This window comes from Trichoplax adhaerens, genomic scaffold (assembly GCF_000150275.1).
Source record: "Trichoplax adhaerens TRIADscaffold_6 genomic scaffold, whole genome shotgun sequence".
Lineage (NCBI taxonomy): Eukaryota > Metazoa > Placozoa > Uniplacotomia > Trichoplacea > Trichoplacidae > Trichoplax > Trichoplax adhaerens.
The window spans coordinates 1,028,121-1,048,784 of record NW_002060948.1 but is presented as its reverse complement, the minus strand read 5'-3'; the positions used below and the strand labels follow the sequence as shown (position 1 = coordinate 1,048,784).

At 32.8% G+C, this 20,664-nt stretch overlaps 4 protein-coding genes across 4 annotated transcripts; 2 read left to right on the top strand and 2 right to left on the bottom strand.

The window, feature by feature from the left end:
• Positions 1-6,481: 6,481 nt before the first annotated feature.
• On the top strand, positions 6,482-8,760 carry TRIADDRAFT_57177 (uncharacterized protein; the record flags this gene model as incomplete). The annotated part of the gene is made up of 10 exons (XM_002113558.1): positions 6,482-6,515; positions 6,627-6,733; positions 7,308-7,451; positions 7,532-7,642; positions 7,733-7,830; positions 7,919-7,974; positions 8,061-8,203; positions 8,313-8,366; positions 8,474-8,582; positions 8,732-8,760. The coding sequence occupies 10 exons, from the start codon at positions 6,482-6,484 to the stop codon at positions 8,758-8,760; spliced, it is 885 nt and encodes a 294-aa protein (XP_002113594.1).
• Positions 8,761-8,990: 230 nt separating this feature from the next.
• TRIADDRAFT_57176 (uncharacterized protein) lies at positions 8,991-11,195 on the bottom strand (the record flags this gene model as incomplete). The annotated part of the gene is made up of 9 exons (XM_002113198.1): positions 8,991-9,047; positions 9,239-9,296; positions 9,393-9,470; positions 9,540-9,695; positions 9,772-9,897; positions 9,976-10,145; positions 10,259-10,428; positions 10,682-10,774; positions 11,105-11,195. The coding sequence occupies 9 exons, from the start codon at positions 11,193-11,195 to the stop codon at positions 8,991-8,993; spliced, it is 999 nt and encodes a 332-aa protein (XP_002113234.1).
• Positions 11,196-12,207: 1,012 nt separating this feature from the next.
• On the top strand, positions 12,208-16,604 carry TRIADDRAFT_57175 (uncharacterized protein; the record flags this gene model as incomplete). Its single annotated transcript, XM_002113557.1, has 18 exons — positions 12,208-12,405; positions 13,050-13,145; positions 13,236-13,313; positions 13,504-13,578; positions 13,614-13,701; positions 13,826-13,883; positions 14,002-14,107; positions 14,205-14,252; positions 14,350-14,388; positions 14,492-14,558; positions 14,619-14,664; positions 14,817-14,854; positions 14,947-14,999; positions 15,096-15,208; positions 15,285-15,378; positions 15,515-15,616; positions 15,738-15,803; positions 16,536-16,604. The coding sequence occupies 18 exons, from the start codon at positions 12,208-12,210 to the stop codon at positions 16,602-16,604; spliced, it is 1,434 nt and encodes a 477-aa protein (XP_002113593.1).
• Positions 16,605-17,252: 648 nt separating this feature from the next.
• On the bottom strand, positions 17,253-20,664 carry TRIADDRAFT_57174 (uncharacterized protein; the record flags this gene model as incomplete). Its single annotated transcript, XM_002113197.1, has 5 exons — positions 17,253-17,452; positions 18,101-18,175; positions 19,534-19,653; positions 20,295-20,381; positions 20,637-20,664. The coding sequence occupies 5 exons, from the start codon at positions 20,662-20,664 to the stop codon at positions 17,253-17,255; spliced, it is 510 nt and encodes a 169-aa protein (XP_002113233.1).

Genomic DNA, 20,664 nt, shown 5'->3' with positions numbered 1-20,664 from the left:
CTACTATTTCCACAAGGTAATTGGACAACCTGCAATATATTTTCGTTTTGTAGCTCAATTAAGTTATTATTCGCTAAATGATCACTAACATCGTCATTTCTAGATAATTCATCTTCAGTTCTTGTACCAATACTACTCGTAACTGAGTGATTATCAGGTAAGCAAGGGAGCATTTGGGAAATTAGCGAAGAATAATCACTTTCATCGTCTTTTATAGCAGATGCATTCGATTTATAGTCTGATATGTCAATCAGCCAGTTATCTTCATCTGGCGGAGCTCCAGATTCTGCAACGCTATTGATATCGGTCTTTCCAATGTTGTTTTCCGCCATAGACTGAGGACTTGTGGTAAGAATCACCAAAAGTAGACGATCACTCAAGTAAAACTCCTTTGATACGGAAACACCACAAACTAGGCTAAGAGAATTTGGATTAAAGTCTTCATTTACAATATTAGCGTTCCCATCATTTTCTGATCGGACTAAATCAATACTGTCAATAAAGGACATCGACGTTATCGATAAATTTTTAGCATGTCTAGATTTTTGAAGTACATTCGTCAAGTTCGTATTGGTATCTATTATAAGATATGAGAATATAGTTAATAATCATATAACATTTTAAAAAGCCCCATTAATTTAATGTAATTATAAAAAAATAATTCATTTTTCGAACCAAGAACGGTTTTAACGTCATTTGCTATTTGATTTTCGTCAGCAGATCTATCATCAACTAGCTTGGCTTTGCTTTCGTCACAAGAGGATATTTGAGTTGCAAGAGGGAGGTTATTATCTTTGGACGATGCGTGTGAGTATCTTATCAAGGCCGCTAAATTTATTTCGAACTGAAGCTAAAATTGAAATGTAACATAAAGACAATACGCACGATCACAAAATGCCCTTTAGGACTATAATCTAAGCAAATTAGTCAAGGCTTGAAACATACCTGAAGATCGTGCATAACATTCCAAATTAAAATAGTATCAGATGCTATTGCTGTAGCTATAAGAGGTAGCCGATGCAGATTGTTGCTAATGCAACTAACCTAGGTATATTTAACAGTTTCAGTAAAATCCACATTAAGCAAGAAGTACGGATAATGAATCAATTTTTAATATCTTAGATAAATTAATATAACTCAAAATAATTATAATACTACTCACAGTAGTAGAATCAACATCGATATAGCGGGCAATACTAGTGCCAAGGGACACTGCAAAACAAGAATAAAATTCTATATTTTAAGGTGCCATTACAATCTAGTAATAATAACAAATTGTATGAATACAACTTGACAACGTAGACTTTGCAAACATATTTTTAGTAACGCAACATTACCCCATGATGGAATATTTTTCGTATACTCATTCTTTACATACGGACAATTAGGACAATGTCTTTCATGTTCAGACCTAGTATTATATAAGTTAACATAGCTATAATAAATCTTTAAAAGTTTAAATTTATAATATGTAAGCTTAATCTAACCAAGGCTCATCTGAAGGCTCCCAATTTATTAAGCAAGAATTACATGTAAAACAATTTACACGATCATCTCCTAAACTGTTCGGCTTTGATAATTATAGATAAAAAGAATGAAAAAGAGATTATGTAGAATAGTTATTTAAATTATATTAGCCGTTAAAACGAGATAATACACCATACTTTAGATTGTATCAAAATCATATACGAAAATGTATAGGCAAAAACGAATACAAAAAATATAGCTAAATGGATATATTATATTTTACTTGATGGAAGAATCCCGCTTCAGCCATCGCTCTAGGCACAGCCCATCTAAAAATTAACATTAAAGCGAAATCGTATCGTCACGAGAGGACCATAATAAATACATAGATACCTATAAGGTGCTAACTATATTCAGTCAATATGGCATATAGACAACTTACTTATAGTTCATATGCGGCCAAACTTTAAATGATTTTAGTCGCGTAAGTTCAGCATACATAATTGATCGATCACTACCTCGCAATTGCCTCATTTCCGTACCACACAGTTTACTGACACGCTCCATTAATGACGACAATAATGGCAATGAAGATTTCATCTTTTTTTCCAAGATATTCATTAATTCAGCTAAGGTCGACAAAAAACTATCTCCTTGCAAAGTCAGCGAGCACGTTGACCACTATTATATAACGTAATATATATAGTATACCGTTACGCTTTGACTGTATTTTAAAAGTACAAGGTTTCGATCAAGAGCTACTATACGTACTTTGGCAGATTTGCGATCATACTCTTTGTAATTATTCAAATATTCCGTAATTTGATCGTATAATTTCCTACATGAATTTTCAAAATTTGTATCCAAAGAAATATTGTTTTCCACATATTTTATCATGCGTTCAGCCTGAATCATAGAAATAATGATAAGTTGTGAGCTTCTTAAAACTGCTTTTCCATTGCAAAATAATGAAAGACTGAACATAATCTCGTAAAGACAGAATATGATCAATTTAGTTGAAAGATCATTGAATTACAGTGTATACGATAGAATTAAAATGCAGATTTTATACAATGATATCTTTACAACGCTAACTGTTATTGATCACTTATCGCGATAGTACGATGCGGACCTCATGACGCTGTAAATCTATACAGATTGGCTGACTTTTATTTTGCACCGGAGTTTGTAGAATTGTATCCAATAAAAATATGCCGTTCATCGCTTTTCTCATGCCTATCTTTTGGCCACAAGTAACTATAAGGCAGTCAGACTTTGCAATACACTCGCATTTTAGCGTATTTGAAGGGCTCGCTTCTTCTGTAATAATAATTATCATTATAATCAACAAAACTAATTACTTAATGCTGTTCTTGATATATTCATTTTAACATACGTATTATACGAAAATATGAAATAAAATTACATTCAGTACACCTAGATTTAAACTTAATTTATAAGTATGTAATAATGTTCCATTTTATCAGTTCCGCATGTAGACATGAGTATTTAATGCCTATCAAAAAAGGACCAAGCTAGCATAAAATACAGCTTATGAATAAGATGATGCTATAAACTATCTCATTCATAATAAATGTTAATCAAAGAATAATATGCTACCCATACGTAATCTCGTAATCATAACACATTTTAAAGTCGCAGTAATCGTAACCTAGCAGTACCGTAACGCATTCATTTCGATATATTGTAGTTAACTGACAAAAGATTTTCATAAACTTTCAAAGAATTATTTATTACTATTATTATCATAGTCTGCCCTAAGTATGTCATTATGATGGAATAATATCACAGATAAATCTGCGCGTTATACGATCATCGGTAGCATCATGTCTGTTCGATTTGATCGACTCTTGCATGTCTAGGAAATTTAAAAGATAGCACTAAAGTGTTACCTCATACTGATTAAGTTGGAATACTGTAGTAGCATAAACTACTAATTGATAAGTAGTAGTATTCATTTCAACGGCGATCAAAACTAGAGCGCGTTATGTAAGCAAATATGGATCCAAGGTATTGAACGATAGAACTCAAGACTATGAAATATAATCTTGTTGATGTAATTTAATATTGACATGATGTTAGCGAGAATCTAATTACAGCACTAGGTAAAGAATCATCATCTAATCATTTTCACTAACACTCTATACTCGTAATTGGATAGCGAGTATGAAGCACAACATTAAATTAATACAGTAACATGACTATTTATCGTAGGCACCGTACGCCTACCTGTGAAAAGGGGTCAAAATGTCAAGATATTTGCAAATACGCGTACAATAGCGTAATTTAGAAAATGTATCAATGACCTCGGGTATCTACGACTAAATTCTCAATGCAAGGAGTAGAAGAATGTAATGTAAGCGTCATCATATAATGTAGCTATATGTAGATACTGTACATCTTCTAATCAAATGTATTAACGTCTGCAGTACATTGAATGGGGAGAAGTCAAGCTGAATTATCTTAGGATACCTCCAGATCGCTGACTATCTTATAGTCTATCTTTTCTTAGAGTCCTTCAAAATTCAATAGATCATAGCGTAAAAACTTGAAATTACTACTTGTCCCAGGAGAATATACTAACTATGATTTCATTATGTCAATCCTACCGTCTGCATCATAAAATCCTTTACTAGTCTAGCATAAATTCAGTAGTCGTGTGTAATCAGTGAATGACTTATTGTAAAGATCATTCACGAAAAAGAAAAGTAGCTAGCACATTTTCTCTATCATATTAACCTACGTATACAACCTATGTGCAAGAGGATTGGACGAAGAAAGGCCATCAAGTTTATAATGACATTGATTAATCAAAAAACTAATAAGTATGGCAATTACTACAGTAGTTCGTTGACTAACATTACTGTATACTACTGTACAGGCAATGTTCTTTCTCCATGCGAAAATGGGGGAACCCTGTTTGCATGGTACAGTATTGTCTTCTATTCTAACAACAGTACAGTATATTATCCAAGTACGAATGTTACGGATGTTTATTTCGACAGTAGAGCAGCAGACCAACATGAAATTATCCAAATTATTATTCTAACTACTGTACCGTATTGGATATGCTATATGAATCATCTACTCGATATCGCGATTATGTTTAGATCAATTAGAAAAGATATACTCTTTTTATACACAATCCTCCATTCCAATCATGGATAGTCAAGCAGCTCAATATGGTGAAGACTAAGCAGTCAATCATTACCTGCTACTGGAGTCCTTTTCAAAAGTTCATAAGAATGTGCATCAACGACATGAATTTGTCCATCTATATCACCTACAATAATACAATTTAATGGTACACAGTATGTCACTGAAATAATATCTCTGCAATGGTCTAAGGAAATGCATGTCGCCGGACCAGAAACCTCAAGGGAACCACCACCGGTCGCCATGACTGATCGTTTCTTAGACGACGTCGGAATTGAGCTGGCGCATGACCACAACAACACGTACTACACAGTCACACTAGTAACAAGTCAGTTGTTCATTTTCACGTCTGACCAGGCCTGACTGACCCGTTGCGTCCAGTAAATAACACGCACAGTATGCGAATGAATCGCACCCGGTACAGTCAGTTGACGTATTTTGCAGTATGCTAGTCGTTGTGACATTCAGTACTGTTCAGTGAGTGTTCAGTATAGTACAGTACTGTATTGTATGAACTGTGCTGAGGACCTTGGCTGGCCTTCATCGAGTCCGTACATACAGTAGTCCGTAATGACTTGATGAGTCAGAGACCTACATGAGACCCACATGAGACCCACATGAGACCCAATTGAGACCCATTACAGTAATTATAAGATAAGACAATCTCTCGCTGCTGAACGCGATTCACTTCGATGGCAAGATGGTGTCGAAAATTCAAAGTGGCAATTTGTTAACACTCCTGTCCAAAATCTATATGTACAGGCTAAGTTATTGGGCTACATCTACGTATCAGATTTTACCTACTTTGGGCTTGATTTAACCTGCGCAGTTTATTTTCCTTAGTGTCACCGAAGTTAATCGCGCTGTACAGTACTTCGCATGCATGCTGCACAGTACTGTACAGTACTGTACTGTACTGTACTGTACTGTAGGTGCGCCATACTGTACTGTACTGTACACTACAGTACAGTACTGTAAATGGCTGATACAGTACAGTACATGCATGTACTGTACACTGTACAACACTGCACAGTAAGTGCAACGTAACATTCGCTACGCTCAAACTCTACCGTGTACATCCTGCCTGCAAGACCAGCTAATAAAAGCTACTGCACACCTCCGGTAAGGCCTCGGTTCAATCCCTAGCGCAAATTAAAAGCGGAGTCTTGATGAATTGAATTGATCGAAAATCTGATATCATTTGCATTAATAGACCTAAAAGTAATCTACTGAAATAGAATTTGAACAATAGCAAGCATAGATTTACAAGGTAATGTAAATAGATAACTGCACAAATGCACATGGGTCTTAATCTTGTATTACAGTACTGTTGTCTAGCTGACAGTTTGTAATATTGAATCGTACTTGCACATCCAATGGCAGTAATCCTGTATGTGAAAATCGATTTTCCGAATCATTATTATAACACCCGTCTGTACCCTTCTCATAAAATAAATACAGTATTATAAACTAAACGTTTACTGTAATCAACTGTTAGTACGATAATAAATGATACTACATCCTCTGTACTAACCATACATTATACTTGCCCTTTCTTCATTTTAGTTTTAGATTTTTATCCAATGAATCCTTGCAATATATGGATAGGAAGTCAGCTTGGCATCTTAAAAGGTCTCATAAATTTACTCATAACAGAATTAATTATTCATACTACAGTCCTTCATAAATTGATACTGAATATTAATTGAAATACATTGTACTATACGTACTTGTGCATACATGTTATAGCATAACTAGTGGACAGCTGCACAATGAATTAATCAAAACGTCTAGTTAGAGTAGTGATCTTTAAAGTTAACTGATATTGGTAGCAGGAATGAGTCAATTAGCACAGCCTGAATCGTATTCCGGTTACACTACATACATTGTATACTCTGATTAGGCGAACATCCCATATTACGTTCTCAAAGTAAATATATATAATTTAGTAATTACCTTTACTTTATCTCCTTATATATCAGGGGTGCAACTCAAAGATAACTCCACTTCCAGCTATGGAGACTGTAAGGCATCGGATAACCCACCAGAAATATTATCAATGTGTTGGACAGATTCTTATGAAAAAGAGGTAAGTACACGAAGTTATTTGCTTACAATTCGGAGTAGGTAGGAACAATATTGACCTTATAGCTGCAAACCGTGAATTACTAAATGAATATTTAGTAATTCATGCAGTAAACACTAGTTAGCTAGCGCTATATTCCCTGTTAATACACATACGCGTATTTCAGCTCTGCGAGTGTTGAGAATACTAAAGTATTTTGTTGCAATTTATCAAAGATATGTGTAGGATTTCAAAGTGGTAGCATTAAACACTTTAATACGGATACTTGCAGTTATACTACAAACTGGAACGAATTCGTAGGTAAAGGTCAATTTACTGGGCTTCACTATCACAATGGGTAAGGGTAAAATTAAAATAAAATTTATTACTCTCTACAAAATGTTACTGCTCCTTCACAGCTAATACCTTTATTTTAATATTAGTTGCTACATCGGCTGCTTCGATTCAGGGAAGCTATGCTACAATTCTGAGAACTCTAATCTAGTACGGCGATAACCGCAATATATTTTATATTCTTTAATTAACGATCTTATCATACGTATTTTCACGCGATCATTACTATATCACTTCACCGTAGACCGAAATAAATACTGGAGGGCAAACCTCAAGAATGACGGTTAATCCACTTAATCCTATGTTAGTAGCAACTGGAGGAAAACAAAACAATCTAAAACTATGGGATTTATCAAAACCAAAGGAACCTGTCTTTAAAGCAAAAAATGTATTTATGCACTTTATATTAGCAGTTTCTATACGTGTCGTTATAACCTTATTAAACTATTATAATACCTTCAATATTAGATGCCAAATGATTCGCTAGGTTTACAAGTACCTGTATGGATTACCAATATTGCAATATTACCTTGTAATCATCAGCAACCAGAAATCATCACAGTATCAAAATATCATAAGGTATCGTCGAACATTTCTTTCATGCTGCATCCTTCATTAAATATCAAATAAGACATTGTTATATTGTCTGAATCCAATCCAATACCACAGATTCAAGTTTACGATCCTAGAGCCCAAAGACGACCTGTTTCTGTAACAGAATTGGGCAATTCCCCGCTTCTGTCCCTCGCACTCGAGCCTGAGCAAAGGTAAAAGTTTCTTATCTACGCTAATTGTCTGAGTATAATTCCATTTTACTTTATTGATAAAGGAGACTAACATTTATTCTAATGCTAGGAGAGTTATCGTGGGAGATAATAAAGGGACTATGACGTTATTTGATCTGAAATCAAGTAAAGTTCTCGGCTATAAACACTTGTTGATATACTGTTTGCAAATCGTCATAGCGCGTATTAACTAAAATATTTTTTGGATTTAGAACGTCCAGTCGGCAATTTTAAAGGCTGTACAGGTTCAATTCGGTCAATTGCTTGTCATCCCTCTGAAAATGCCATTGCAGCCTGTGGGCTAGATAGGCACTTGAGAGTGTTTGATCTTGAGTCAAGGCAGCCTAGATATAAAGTACGGCCTTATTAATTCCTGAATTCTTTTTATTGTATGATGGATGAGGGTACTTCAACCTGATATAATCAAATTTTCTAATTGAATTTTCACTTCTTATTTCGCACAGTTTTACTTGAAATCAAAGTTAAACAGTCTTTTATTCCATTCTCAATCATTTAAGGTTTGATATCTCTTGCTGCATGTCATTAATATTTTGTTCATAGGCATAATAATAAGTGAAGTAGATATCACGATGCCATATTTTTACCTTCTATCATTTCCCAATAGAAAAGCAAGAGGGAACGTGGTACTACAGCAGAAAATGACGACAATGATAGTGAACTTTCTGACGTTTGGGATGAATTAGAAGTAATCGAAGACTCATTACCTCAAAAAAGTAAGTTACCGACATTTTCCCAAAAAAATGATGCGAAGTCGCAGTATGTCCATACATAATTTTATATAATATACGTACATATTATTATCGATAATTCATACAATTCATTAGTATCAATAGAATTAATAAATTATCTCTATCATATACAGAAAAAAAGAAGACAAAGTCAAGCAACTAGGAAAATAGTTTATATTGTGTGTATAAAAATTTTGTAAATAAAATGGAGATTTGGAAATACAATTTAAACTATGATCTACAATATTCGATACAATTCACAGCAACATCGGATAAACACATTGTAGTTTATTTACATAAGGAGGATTGACATTATAATATTTAAAAATGAGCATCCTGTAGTTGTAATGCGCAAAGTGCGCAAGTAGGTTCCTAAATTATGAGGAAACAATCCTAATCGCGAATGCAGAGATCCCTTTTCAATTGTTCTGTCAATTCACGCATGTGATCCTAGTTGATAACCCGAGAAGTAACAAGTGGATTTCAGTATTACTGAACTTATATCTATTCATCATCCGAAATTGACATGAATACAGTAAATGTAGTAATAGTAGACAACTGTAACCTATGTATGCATAAATTGAAAACTTTAATTGACTACAGTACAGCACACTTCTTAAGAAATTATTATATGGACTTACTTCATTTAATGTAGCTCTATTGTCTCGAATATGCTGTTCAATGATACGATTAATATATCTGTAGGTAAGAGGATGCAACAAATAAATAAAATATTATACCAATTTAAGGACACAACAATTTATATCAGCTTAACGAGCTAACGCTCAGTTGTACCTATCAGAAAAAATTCCACGAGAGATTACATCGGTTGTGAGGGAAGACATAAATTTCAAGTATTCCATTTCTAAATTTCTGTACATTTTAAAGTATCCATATATTATTTTACAATAGTTGTGATAATAGTAATTATGAAAAGCTTACACTTCTGCCATGACGGAAGCATTCGCATCGTTTAGCCAATTGTCGACATTACTTCTTAGGTTATTAGGGTCTCTAACACTACTGCCTTGAAAATCATAATTTCCTAATCTTGTAGACGTAATTCTATTTGGATCATCCTTAACCTCATGCGTAATTCTAAGATTTTTATCGTAATACAGGCTAAGTGAGATTTTAAACCTGAAAATGGTTTCAATATGACAGATGACTCTACCTAGATGGGACTTTTTGTACACTATTTGAAAACAGCTGCGATTGTTGTCCTTTACGCTCTTGTTGCTTAGCTTTCTTACTCGATTTAACACCATATTTTAAGATCAAATATTCTGCCAATTTTTCTCTAATTAAATTGAAGCAATATCAAGTCAGTAACATAAAAAACATTTTTATTCATTTTATCATCTATGAGTTATATTACTTAGAAGGTCCATCGTCGGCTTCGTCTTGTTCATTCATATCAGGTGTAGGATGATCATTATAATTTGACATAACGGGTGTATCAGCTATATTTGTAGAATTCACATCGACAGCTATTGCAGATTTTGATTTCTTTTGAGACACTTTCCGCTTATAATTGCTCCCCTGTTCCTATAGTTTAGTTTAATACGTTAGTGATTTTAAGGGATCCATATCTATTGTAAAAAGGCAATATAACATACAAATCTTAGTTATATTTATTGTACATACAATACAAGTACAACCTTGGTAGTACTCTTATTAACATCCTTTGTGCTTGTTTCTGGCGCAGTACGAGCAGACATAGGACGTGAATTTAGTAGACTACGTCCTTTCATGCTACGTGCAGATTGGGGCAGTCCAGCATATACGGAACCTGTAGAATCAAATGTTGAGGTTCCTTTACGACTATGGCCTACAGTCGAAAACAAAATGAAGGTATTAATCTCTTTTAATGGTTATTGAGATTAAATGATATTTATCTTACGCCTTGGATTGACAACAAGAGATTTTGGAGCAGACGTATCAGTTCGTGCTAAAGCAAGATAACAGTATTAGTATAGCGGATAACGAGACAGGATAATAATAAAAGTTTTAATGTGCATTTGAAGGATAATAATAGCGTACAAGAAAAATTGGGATAGCAAAGTATTATTTTTTAAAATTACATTTAGCACCGGTAATTCGATTGTAATGAGATTTCATATGGCTGCTAACGATATCATGACCTCCAGTCGTGCTAACAGTTTTGGGGATAAAACCTACGATTATAATACGAGTATATAATATTAAGCCATTAGTTCTCATACTCTGACGCATCATTAAAACTAACAGTAGAAGCCATGATAATACGAGCCTATTAATTAAGCACTCATTTTCATAGTCTGGCGTACTATTATAATTAACTACTGTATGCACAGGTATATTAAACTGAATACAAAAATGAATGAATTAAACTAATAGCAAGATATGGCCTATTAACGTTAATCGTTTATCATTACAATATTACGTAAAAGCTTGTTTGGTGTGTTATGAAAACTATCAATTATAGCGTAGGCAAATAATTCAAATTACGAATGGATCATCCTTACCGCTTCGTTGTAAGCTCAATTGTGCCTCCTTCTTACCCTTCCCGGTCTTCCATGGATTATCCTTTAAAGCTGTAATATTATTACTTTCCATAAATTAAGATAATCATTATTCTATCTCTATCAAAATTGAATCCTTTTTGCGCTTTTCATTGAATCATGTAATATATTCTGTTATTGTATGACTACTTTATTTCAATGATTACTTCTATTTCAATACCATCCAAATTGATGACAGTATATAGTACAGAGAAAACTAATATTAGCAATGATAGTAAACCATTCCTGTTCATTGAGCATGGATAAACAGGTTTAGGTGATCATTATTTTACTGTCTTCTTACTAGTCCATGTTAATTGACTGATTTAAAGCATTATTGAAATACCATCATTTCATTTTACCCGATTGGCGCTTAATCATCTTAGAAATTTGATAATCACCACCATGACATCGTCGAGAACTCTAGAAAGATGCTTATTCCAATCGCTTATTGATCCAAATTAAGATTTATTTTCGAATAACTTAATTTTCCAATGTAAACAGTACGTGGGAACTTTGAGAAATGAACTGCCACGGCTAAAAAAGTCGTTGGAATGTTGAGTGATTCGATTCAGAAGTCTCATACATGTATCATAGCGACCTCGATGGCCTACAGTACAATACAGTGTACAGTACAGTACAATGTGTCTCATCTTGTACACTGTACACTGTACAGTACAGTACAGTACAGTTACTACAGTATAACATGTAACACTACAGTACAGTACCATACTATACGGACAAGATGTACAGACGTACAGTAAAACTAATCGTACGGTACTGTACTGTATAGTACAGTGCACAGTCCGTACCGCGAGGCTCCCTGTTAAAAAGTCTGCAATCCGCTCCACGTTAGCTGCAATGAATGAAATCGAGAGAGACTAGAGCATCTGAATTATAAGCTGAGAAAATTATTGCAATCTACGACGGCTAAAAGAATTGACTTGATGCAATTAATTCATTAAAACTCTTATCCTGTGCTACCATTAGGTTATATTATAGTAGATTATAAAATTTTCCCATCCAATATTAAGTTTAAGGTAGATTAAAAATTAACCATCAACGCCATGATGAAAGCAGTGCGCCGGAGGTGGATCACACCGAGCTCTTGCCGAATCCATTGCAAGGCTCTCTCTTCATATTTATTTCGAAAAGATGGCATTGGCTATAGACCCATATTTGATTTCGATTATTATCGAAAAAAAACTGATATTATACGTGAAAATATTAAGAATCGATGTTGTGATGCTGACATTGACGAAGTGGTAAGAAAAGAGTTGAATAGGCTATAAAAGGCTGAGAAACTACTGATTGGCTTATGCATATTAGCAGATCTTGGATAGTTGCTAAACGAAGATTGCTATATACTGTACAGTATTACATGCAATCACTTCCGCTCAATACCAATATCATCAATTTGATAAAGTTAATGTTCATAGCAAACTGTAGACTAAAATACTGTAGAATGAAATCATTTTCAGAATTATCAAGTACCATTATTACTGTACTCTCAGATAAAGCTTTCAACAACTAAGATTACGCGCGGACAGTCCATGCAAAGTTCGTTACAGTTTATGCTTTATAGACTATAGCTGTATGAATGAAATTGAGCACACTAAAGTTAAAGATTTCATTTGTCGCAAGCATTTTTGCTCATCTTACAGAATAGTACAGACTATAGAGTGTCAATGAAAATTGACTCTTTTTTGGAGTCAAAATTCCATCTAGTTCACGTCTATTTCCTTGCCATGACTGACTGCAGCAGACGTAAAAATACAAGTATATGCCACAACTAAGAAAATTAAAGATTACCCTAAATTAGTCCCTAATCAACATATTATAACGTCAGTACGAGTATATTATAACTTTTCAAAAATTAAGACAGTTAAATATCCATCTATGTTATCAGGTAAAATTGCATAACAAATTTGGCAAAATATGTACAGAAATTTCTGCATTACGACATGAGAGAAATGAAATATCAAAGAAAATTAAGCTACAAGAGGTGAATAGTTAACCAATAAAATAGATAATCTCTACAAAACACGAGGTGGTGCAGATAAAGCAATACTTAACTAGCCCTGTTTTTTAATAGGTCAAAAAAGGTGAGGATGACTATGTAAAACTTGTCGATTTAGGTAAGAAAATAAAAGAGAAAATGCCACAACTGGAGGTAGGGAAGTAAAACACCATATCGCTTTTAATTCATTGATTAATACCTTAAAATAAGCATCATTGCACAGTATATATACAGGTCGAATTAGACATATCCTAAGTTGTACTGTACATCACTATCGCGCTCTAAAATAATGGTGTAAAGTTTTAAATTTCTAATACTAAAATTGAAATCTATGGCATCACAGGATACAAAATTACATTACGAAAATCAGTTGTTTGAAGCTGCGTCGAAAATTCCGAATGATACTCACCCAGATACGGTAAAATAATGTCTGAATATCAATTTTTGTGACAGTCTCATGTAGAACTTCATTTTCTCTTGCTAAAGCCAATTGGAGACGAAGAAAATGCAACCATTTTAAGCACTTTTGGAGATAAACCTGGTCTGTAATGCAAGTTACGATTGATTAGTATATCTCTCCAGATTATTTATTTCAATCAATCAGGTAAACTTATAAAAACGAATGATGTAATAACACTGCACAATTATCCCATTCATCATTTTAGTATTTGACTTGGATTTGAAAAATCATATACAAATTGGCGAAAAATTGAATTTATTTCGGTATATGCAATAGCTTAATTAACTCGTAACTTGTCTACCATTTTTCAAAATTCGATTGACTTACTATCAAATAGATCGTCTATTATAAGCAGCTAACTACTATTAATATCGAATTTAGATCTGCAGCACTTCAGAGCGATCCGAAATTTTGCTATTTATTAGGAGATGCCGCTCTATTGGAGTTGGCAATTATTCAGTACGCAATCCAAAAGCTTACACAGAAGGTATTCTTAGATGGCTACTGCCTCATATAACTTCAGTGCGCTCCTACTAAAGTTTCACAAGTGAAATACTTTATCATTTGACTTCTCTTCATTCTAGGGTTTTACTACAATTCTGCCTCCAGATATCGTCAAACCTAGGCTTATAGTAAGTTAACGTCAATTTTACTTATAAAACTTTATGCGCAACCGCATAGTATTTAACTATAATGAAAGATTCTCTTTCATACTATATGTCAATTTAGGAAGGATGTGGATATCATCCAAGAACTGAACATGCTCAGGTATTGAAAAGCTACGAAAGTAAAAACCGTGTTCATTAGCCTCATACATGCGTATCAAATAAAAATCCCACGTTGTAGTTACAATTTTATTTAATATGAAAAGATATATAGCCTTGATCCCAGCCACGGTGAATTACGCCTCGCTGGAACTTCAGAAATCCCTTTATGCGGTAAGTATAAAAATATTCATTGGAACATTGATTTTATAAGTAAGCACTTTGCATTTTTAGGAATGTTTATGGATTCAATGTTAGACGCGAAAGATCTCCCTTTAAGGTTAGAAATAAGTATATTCCATACACTGCACAAATATACAGATATATAGCACATAGTGACAAAAGAGTAAATATATCATTGTTTTCAAGCATACTGGTAACTTACCCAAACTTTAATTAATTAGTAATTAAGGCGTGCACTTTGCATTGCAGATATGTAGCCGTTAGCCACTGCTTTCGCGCTGAAGCTGGTATATTATAGTATATATCTAGTGATAAAATCTATTGCTTTTAGTAAAAATTAACTTAATATTAACGATACTGTTATCATTCTTTACTAAAGCGAGACACACTTCCGAAGAGCGCGGCTTGTATCGTTTACATCAATTTACAAAAGTACATCATTATGTTACTAATACAATATAGTTCTACTACCCGTAATTTGCACTTACACGAATCTATCACTCACTAACTTATAACATTACACGACAGGTGGAAATGTTTGGTATAACTACTAATGAAGGTCACAATGAAAGCGACGCGTTGTTTAATGAGTTTGTGGAGATACAAAAAGATCTTTATTCGAACTTAGGCTTACATGCTAGGTAAATCATAGACAACTCTAAATTCGGCAAACATAAAATATATATTATATGCATTCTTTTGGCTTACTTATATCAGAATTTTAGACATGCCTACGGCAGAACTTAGCAGCTCAGCCTATAGAAAATTCGATATTGAAGCTTGGATGCCAGGCAGAAATAATTATGGTGAAGTAAGGATAATTATATAGCGGAATGAATATATTTTAACTTATCTTTTCATAACTGTTTATTATTTAGAATCCCACTAGTCTGTTTTATTTACTCATAGACAAAATAATTTACGATCATAATCTTACTATTGTGCAGATATCTAGTGCCTCTAACTGCACAGATTATCAAAGTAGACGCCTAAACATCCAATATAAAGGTTCTAAAGCTAAGCATAGAGGTCGTCAGTTTGTCCATACGGTATGTTATTCACTAAATACCACTTTGGTAAATATAAATTTTAAGAAAGTTTTGATATTTATAAAGTACGATTACAATTTTGTGTTTAAAGCGTTCATTTTTCAACTCGTATAACATTTAGGTTAATGCTACTGCATGTGCTATTCCAAGACTGATTATCAGCATTCTAGAGAATTTTCAACAGCAGGTTATAACGAAATTTAAATAGTAAAGCAATAAAATTACACGATCTAAAACCTCCTTGATTGTAGTCATGCATATACGAAATATGATCGATTTTGATTTGAAAGATACTTTATGCAAGTCAACACCTTTTTCGCGTCATAATCAGTAAAATCATTAAGTTCCTCAATTTCCGTGTATCTTACAGGACGGTAGTATTAAAATTCCTGAAGTTCTACGGCCCTTTATGAACAATAAATCAACCATATCATGAAAACAAAAAATTGTCTTAAAATTTTTCAAAATACGGTAGGGATCTTACAGCATTTATAACCACTATATATCTTAAAGTTCTAATGCAAATTGTGTCGACTGCTGTTTGGCGTATCCAATGTGATTTTGGATTCTACGACCGTATTTTCAGCGAAAAATCAATTTTCGGGTATCGGTTAACTCAATTCAAAACCCAACATAATTTTCCGTTTTTGAAAGATTTTCACTGTTACCTACTACAGTTAGAAACTGCAGCAATATTACGATATTATATTCCTGTACAACATCAATGATAGCTATAAATCTATAAGAAATTTAAATATCCTAAAGAAACATTAGATCTGACTATTCGATATTACTACAGTATATAGTTAAGCATCAAATTTGCAGTAATTTGTTTCTCCCAGTTGAAGAAATGTTGAGCGTTACATTTTTTAATATTTTATTTTGCATGCATATTTTTGAATAATTTATGCAATAATAGCCTAAAGCTCCCGCTGATGATGAAACAAGATTAATTTTAGAACACATGTACTTAGTTTTAAGCTACTAATCAAGTTATCAAATGTTTGTTACTATTTATCCAATCGTTTAAATTGTAGCTTTAAAACTTCCAGTAGAACAGATTTTAAAAATGCTTTTTATGTTGTACCTGCCAAAAAGTGCGTAAATTTTTACAAAATATTTGAATAAAACTTATGTGCCTGTGGCATTTATATAAGCCGGTGTTAGAAACTAAAATGTAAAATCTATTTTTGTATCACACTCATATGGTTAATCTCGGAATACGGCATAACGACATAATGTATCGTTTTCTTGTCTTATGTAGAGTAACATAAATACTGTCAATATTGATCTAAGATACCGCTAATTCGATCTTACTTCATTAACTGTACTATGTATTTTGTATCCTGAGAAATAATAAGCGTTACAATTAAATCACGATCATACGATTACACCTCTAGCGTAGCATTGAAAAATTAATTAATAATAATATTTTAGATTTCAGCATTAATATTTGGTTGGAATAACCATTTCCTCACTTCACAATAGAACACAAGGACCAAATAACGATAAATCTGATATCAGATCTGTAGCACAGTTATCATGCATTACAATATCATACATGATGCCATTAATTCATCTAATTTATGATTCCTTCAACAAGTACATCACGCCAAAATAAAACCGTTAACAAAGATTACTTGCCCTTTTTTGCTCCTTTATTTGGCGATAGACTATAGTTTTGTACCCTCGACTGACGTCCTTTGCCAGTGGTAGGAGTGCGAGGTTTACTATTAGTGACGATTACACGAGTACTTCTTCGCCTCTTTAAATCGTATTTTTTATCTTTGGCTGGACTATTAGTTGATGGAGATTTTGGTTTCGGTCGCAATCGAGCTGATAATAAAAGACAAAGAATATGGATATTCTTAGAAATAGCAATTTTATGCTTTTACAAACTTTTGACATGGCTCGCTTGCTATCTGACTTACTATCACCTAGTCACTAGAACCGTAAGCATCTATCTGTGAAAGTAATGAGTAGTCTCTATCTAACTCTCCAATAAGCATACTGAAAATCAAGGATTTTCATCGATTCCCTATTTCAAGATATTAAATTCTTCATCGTGTATAATGTACTATATTAGATTTTAAAAAGGAGCCGCTACATCTGGGAAAGGCATTAAATTTACTAAATTGTTGCCATAAAGTGCAAGAGATCTCACCGTAATTATTTTATAGAAAAGTTTTAAAATAAGATAGATACGTGAAGAATAATAAACTCCATAATAACTTTAATTTCATCTAAACTTATCTCAAATTCAAATAGCTTTCATCCCTCTGTCAAATTGTGACATCGGCAATTTGCTAATGGCTAAACTAAACGAGTTTATTACCTGTCTTACTTAAAACTCATGAAAGAATTTTTAATTACATAATTAATAATAGGGGTTGCTAATTATACTAGGGCCTTGATAACGTAATAAACTGTTTATAGGTAATGAAATTCTAAACCAAAAAGAAAAATTAAATACCATATTAATACCTAAAAATTTTTGATCTTGTTCAAGGCTATCCAATAATGGCGTATAAGTAAGTTCGTGGTCATTGCTATTCTCATCTAAGAATGAATAGAAACAAATCGTAATCGAGTACCAAGGAATTCATTCTGAAATACTAGGATGGAGCATCTTGAACTATAACAGATGGCAATCAATATTACGGTAGAATCAGACCGTTAAAATAGTTTCTTTAAAATAATTGTTTAACATTTTACTGTATAGCTTGAAGAGTTAAGCAGACGATATCATCTCTGGTATTCATATCTACTCCTTCATCCCATTCTAGTTAAATAATTTATACGTTTAAAATACTTTGAAGTTATCAAAAGATTAAAATAACACGACTAAATTTCAATTGAAAATATCCCTTGTAGCCTTGAAATTACACTCTACAGTGTAATCTAAGTAATTAATAATACTTACTAAGAAATAGCATGAAATTTAGCAATCCGCAAACAATGCACGAGTCTTATATCACAGTAGTAGTGTCTAAATTACTGTGCTATGCCACCATAGATATAGTAATTATCTCTTCCGATATTATATAATTAAAATATTCAAGCATATCATGTGATATGTCGACTGTAACCATTGAATCTACCCTATCATGTATCCATAAAAATAATGTTGCCTGCTAATGTTTTAGAAGGGCATCACTTAAAATTCTGAAATAAGAATATTATCTCATCTACTGCATTCCAATCTAACGAATAATCACGCCTTTCAATACTGTATTATGAGGTACAACAGTGAAACTTAAATAAAAGAATATCTTATCTTATCCACAATGTTAAAATCTGCCTTGCCAACAGTCTCAATTCATTTGCTACCGTAGTGTACCTCTATATCTATGATGCAATCTTGAAGATATGACTACACCTTTTATTATTCTCAATAAGAATCAAATATCTTAAGTAGAAGTACAGTATAATGCAGTTTCAAAAATAACTTGTGATAAAAGCTAAGAGATTGTGCAAGAATAGTTCATCCTTTACGTTAAATTACAAGATTGTGTAAATATCTATCTGCGGAGGATATTCGCAATGTAGCTACTTTACTGCAATACTGTTATTGATAATTAGATAGATAAACCAATTTATATAATGAAGTAGAGTTTATAAAATGATGAAGTTCTTATTATAACATTTTGAGATACTTTTTAACGATAAGCGATGTCACATCTGCAAATATTGGGAACCATTCTACTATGAAATCTTGAATAAGACCCGTGATTGTATACATTTAATACGATAAGATGTAGCTACAGAACTAACTGTTCAGGTGAAAACAAATATTCTCAATTATACAACTTAATTAGACTTTCCGATACAATATTGATTGAATCAGGTCCAAAATATAACTATAGCTTCCTATCTCACTTATAATAATATATAGTTACTCGATTATTTCATCTTACCTTTTTCAATCTTAATTAGGATAAAAACTCCTCGTGGTTCAAGATAATTGCTAGCATAATCAAGTAAATTCAGGTGTATCTTCTTTAAGATACCTCGCTCATCGGATAAACTAATCCAGTCTGTGTAAACATCAAAAAATATTATTCAATTTATAGTTCAATTATAATAGAAATAAAGAAAAATGAGAATGGAGCATGACCAGTCTGTCCTATGTCATTAAATGAATAATTGCAATATAGAAAATGGATGAGAAGTTCATTATTTTGTAACGCTAAAAGTTTATACGTCTAACTTGTGATGCTGAAAGTAATCTAAAGTAATAACCATCAAGCTCTTGTAGAAATAGTTAGATTCAACAATTAAACACTCAAGACATGTATAGACTATACTAAGATAGGCATAAGGAAATACTATTAACAGAAAAGTATTTGATGTAGCATGATAATGTCTATATAAAGACGTCGGAAAGACTAATACTTATGAAAGAAAGTCTAGATATTTCAATATCCTGTCGTGACTAAGTTATTAAATTACAGATGGACCTATATATAATTGAGAAAGAACATACAAGGAACCTCAAACGCTCATAACACAAGGAGGGCAGAATTAAGTTAATATACTGTAATATTATAAATAAATAAATTGACTAACACGGAAATAAAACTTTTTTAACTAAATCCAGAGAGAAAACTTAAAGAAAGGGCAATCAAGACCTAAAAATAACCACTTTTAATAACAAAACAGAATTATAACCATTTACCATCTTTCTCACAGTCACATCTTTCTTTGATATTGTCTATCAAGCTAGTATTTCGACAGTTTGGATTAAAAATTTCGCTTTTATTGTCTAACAACATAACGATTTTAGAACAGAAAAGAAGAAAATTACTGAGAATTAGAAATAAAACAGGAATATAATCATTCTAGGGTATTGTAACACGAGCCAAAGAGGTTAGCAAATGAGATTAGAGTAGATCATAGCCAAACATAATTGATTTCTGACAATTTTACTTCGAGAAAGTAAATTAGAAAAGCTAAATTTGATATACACTTTTACTGAGTACAGTTCCTTTACATCTTAAATGATACCGTTTCAATTTACCTCCGAACTTAACCGTGATAAAAGTCAT